Genomic DNA, 4,292 nt, shown 5'->3' with positions numbered 1-4,292 from the left:
AATGTTGGCTTTTCCCAAATCAAAGGAGATGGAAGATCAGTTCTCCAGCAGGATTTAATTGTTCTTTGATTAAGTGCTTTATATTTTATTAGAAAAGGGAAGACAGCCCAGAGGCAGACAACTCATTTCCCAGCCCAAAAATCATCAGGATTTTCATGATGGAAATTTCAGTTTTCCAACAGCTCTGTTGGTGCTGAATGCATCCCCATAAAATATTCTTTCTCCTACCAGAGGGAATTTTATCCCAAAGAAAGCTTTCCCCATGAACATCACAAGGATTCCCAGCATTTTCCACATCCCACTTGTTGCTGCTCTTACCTGTGCTCATTTGCTGGGATAGAGTTAAATTAGAATTAACTGCAGAAATTCCAACAGAATTCATGGCTAAAATGGTGATGGTGTGTGTTGGCTCAATCCATGGAAAGGACCAGGTGGTGCCATGATCCACGTATTCCTCCCAGGAGGGGTTTCCTGGGATCTGGTGCTTTATGATGTATCTGCTCACGCTGCACAACGAGTGATTCTCCATCAGGGGCTGCAGCAATTAATAACTGGGCATTAATTCCTGAATTCCTTCCCTACTCCCTGATTCCCTGAGTGGGAAGCTCCAATTTTAAGGAAACAGGACTCAGTAAGATATTCTGACTCCTGGCCTTTTAGCCAAGGACTGGAGTCCTTTGAAAGACTTCATTTCCTGTGTCCCACTCTGAGAGCTGACCCTTATTCCCTCTTTTCCCAGCAAAGGGAAGTGAAGGACAAGGAAAGCCAAACTTTAGGATTCCCACAGGAATTCCCTGTTTTACACATTTTTCAGAGTTCAAACCCCAGAGCAGCACATGAGCAAACAGGAATCCCAGAATTACCCAGAATTACCACCAGGATTCACCTCTTGCCTCTAGGATGAGCCAAGAAATTGTCAGGAACACAGAAAAAGGCAAATCCCAAATTCCCACAAGCACTGACGGCCTGAGTTTGCCTCATGTGCGTGTCAGACTCCCTTTCTGGCAATTCCACCTGGATTTAGGATCAAAGGGAAAGCCCCAAATGCAGCTGCTCCCACCTTCCACACAAGTGTAACATTCCTCTGCTTCCTTGCTGGATCCTCAGAAATGATTCTCCAAAATTCAGGGCCGTGCAAAGGAGCTGCAAAACGACAATTTGGGAAGGACAGTCACACCTGAGTCTGGAAAATCCCAGCCCTCAGGATGTCCCTGGAAGCACAGACCTCTGATGTCCTGCACGAGGGTTTGGGCTGCTCTGCTCCAGTCGCTCCAGAATCCAGATCCATCCAATTCCCTGCACCGCACCTGCACCACGTATTCCACACAAAGCTGCTCAACTTTTATCACAGCTGAGCTGCCTGTGGAGTTTGGGACTTCATAAAGCTGGGAGAGAAGGCAAAAAAAGTCAGAGTGAGAACAGGAGGATGTTTAGGCAGCTCTTGGAGTCAAAATTCCTGAAAATGAATCCAGTGAGGAAGTGGGGTTATGAGGAATATTCCTTTGCTAGACACTGTGATTTCCTCCATGGATAAATTCCATAAAAAGCAGCTCCACACTACAGGCCAGCAATGCAATGATCCCTGCTCCCATCCAAATGAAACAGACACTACCTGCCATGGAATCCCTTCCCTGTTCCCTGCATTCCAGCGGATCTGGAAGGTCAGATCCCTGTTGGCAAAGACAGGCTTGGTCCAGCTCACGTTCAGCAGCCCCACGTTCCTGGTGAGTTCTGCTCCCACGTTGGAAGGGGGGAGAGGCTTTACTGGAAAATGGAAAGATTGAGAAATGACTGCAGTGTCTGCACTGACAATTCCCATTAAATCAAAGCATGGATTACTTTTCCTTGTCCCAAGAGTGGCAGGTAACACACGGCCTCTGCTATTCCAAGGAAAGCAGGACTGTGCTGGAAACACAGAATCCATGGGAATGTTTCCACGGATTTCACTTTCATTTAAAGCAAAACAGATTATTTTGGTGCTGGCACCTGGTGCCTGCCCTGGGATAAAGAGCAAAAGACAGAGCCTTGCAATAAATTTAGAGGTTTAGGTTGGATATTTGGGAAAATTTCTCCATGGAAAGGGTGGTCAGGCATTGGAACAGCTGCCCAGGGCAGTGCTGAGTCCCCATTCCAGGAGGGATTTAAAATCCATATGGATGTGGCACTTGGGGACACGGTCAGTGGTGGCCTTGGCACCCGGGCATGGTTGAACTCCATGGTCTCCAGGGGCTTTTCCAACCTTAGCAATTCCACAATTCCATTATCCTAATGGGGTCAGCCCTGCAGAAAGCAGCAGCTCCTGTAAAGCTGGTGACAGACACTGTGCAGTGATTAATGGAAATGGTTTTATTTTATTAATTGGAAATTCCCCCCAAATCCAGCTCCTCCAGAACAGGAATCTCCCAAAGCCCGTGACTGTTAAGCAAGCCAAGTTGGAATAACTTATTTTGGATAATCAGATGTGAAAGAGGAGAAAAAAAACAAAAAAAAAAAATTTCATTTTGGATGGTGCTAGAACGGGTTTGTTTTGGTTTACTACAAAACAGAGCACACTGCATTCAGGATAAATCATTCTATTCGTTGTCACCACATAAAAAATGCATTTCATAATTAAATAACTAATTTATTTCATAATTATATGACTCTAACTTATTTAATGTAGCACCTCTAGGGTCCAGCTGCCTTGTTTGCTCTCACCTATGTTCACATTTGTGCCCAAAAGATACCCAGTGAATACTCTGTCACAGAGCAGATGAGAAGAGGTGATTTGCACATTTTGGTGCACCCAAACAGTGCTCCTGCCTCTTGTTTTCATCCAAATTTAAGTGCTCTGTGTGTCACAAAACTTTGCAGTAGCAGGAAAGAGCATGGGCAGTGGCCATGATTTTAAATGGATATATGACAGCGTAAACAATACACTGTACTGGAGTAGAAACTTAATTAATTGAAGACAAATTAGTCTGAAAAATTAAATAACCAAACCCTTAAAAATAAGCTCCATTTTTCAATATAACACTTGCATTTTCTGTAGAGGGAATAACAGGCAAGAGTGGATGTTTCATTTACAAACTGCTCCTGTGCCAAGCTAAATGTATGGAAATAACATTTAATCCCATTTGGTTTTTAAGGTAATATCAAAACTCTCATGTTTTTATTTAAAGCCTGTGGAAAAGTACTCTCCCTACACCATGGAAAATCCAGGGGCACAAGGGAAGAGAGATTCATGGATCTCGACCTACCCACATCTGCTGGAATGACACAAGTTGGGGAGGATTCCAGTGTTCCCAGGAAGTGCTCAAACTCTATCCACATGGTATATCCAGATAAAAGGAAAATAGGCTGGAATGTGCACTCGTAGGAATGATTCCTCTGCAAATGGCATTCCTTCACCTCTGAGTTTGGAGATGGGCTTGGAAAGTCAGAGCAATAAATTTGGCTCCTTAAAAGAGGGGAAAAAACCACATTCAGTTGCTACATTGCAAGTGTAAGTCTGGAGGGAACTAAAAGAACTGGTGGCACTGGAAGCAGCCTGGGATTTTGAGGATTATTTGGATCTTGAAGCTGAATCTGCATGGAATGGATAATTAACACTCCAGTGTCACTGCTCAAAGCTTTGGCTCCGGAAAAAGCAGGACATGGAGGCTCTTCCCACTGCGAAAAGTTTTGGTGCGACAAAAAGCAACAGGTACAGCAGCTCCAAATCCTCATCAATTGTGGCATTTTAGGTATTGGCAATAAACACAGCAAGGCAAATCTGCCAAGAATTGACTCCAGTCAGGAATGACTTCCAAAATCCCAACTGGCAACCAGAGGGAAGCTGCCACGCAGACCAGTCAGACCCAGAGAGGTCTCCAGGAGATGGAAATCCCATAAAAACATCAACTCTGGATTAAAAATCCCACGTCCAGTTACCACAGCTGGCAACAGAAGAGAGGAGCCCTGGATTCTGGATGAAATGGAACTGGATACGTTCTTGGAGTGGGAAGGTTTCAGATTTCTCCTCAGACTCGTGAGGAGAGGGCCAGAGAGGGCGTGCGTTACTCAGCTGAACCACCAGAGTTACTCTTGGTTGAAGTCTCCTCTTCCTGTCCCCAGGATTAAAGCAGTGCCTGGTGCTTTGGAGGTTGGGATTGGCATTCCCTGCTCCCTCAGGATGATCCCACAGGAGCTGTTTCTCTTGGCAGCACCGACTGCAGAGGAAGACGTAGTAACAACCCAAGCAAAACAAAACCCCAGCAGCCAAAGCATCACACACAGCACAGCAGCGCTGCACTCCAGCTGCAAAATGGAAC

General features: G+C 45.1%; 1 protein-coding gene across 7 annotated transcripts in view; it reads right to left on the bottom strand.

Moving 5' to 3' along the window:
• LEPR (leptin receptor) overlaps nucleotides 1-4,292 on the bottom strand; it is a 29,529-nt gene that overhangs the window by 7,101 nt on the left and 18,136 nt on the right. For all 7 annotated transcript variants that reach the window (XR_001864158.1, XR_001864157.1, XM_017740815.1 and 4 more), the window contains 5 exons: nucleotides 3,240-3,439; nucleotides 1,613-1,764; nucleotides 1,226-1,385; nucleotides 1,061-1,143; nucleotides 319-535 (listed from right to left, as the gene is read on the bottom strand). Coding sequence is in view for 5 of the 7 variants with exons in the window: in XM_017740815.1 (XP_017596304.1) it covers nucleotides 319-535; nucleotides 1,061-1,143; nucleotides 1,226-1,385; nucleotides 1,613-1,764; nucleotides 3,240-3,439 (812 nt within the window). In the remaining 2 variants the exon portion in view is untranslated. The remainder of the gene's footprint in view (nucleotides 1-318; nucleotides 536-1,060; nucleotides 1,144-1,225; nucleotides 1,386-1,612; nucleotides 1,765-3,239; nucleotides 3,440-4,292) is intronic.

This window comes from Corvus brachyrhynchos, unplaced genomic scaffold, assembly GCF_000691975.1.
Source record: "Corvus brachyrhynchos isolate BGI_N302 unplaced genomic scaffold, ASM69197v1 scaffold280, whole genome shotgun sequence".
Classification (NCBI taxonomy): domain Eukaryota; kingdom Metazoa; phylum Chordata; class Aves; order Passeriformes; family Corvidae; genus Corvus; species Corvus brachyrhynchos.
This window is presented reverse-complemented; position numbering and strand designations above follow the sequence as displayed.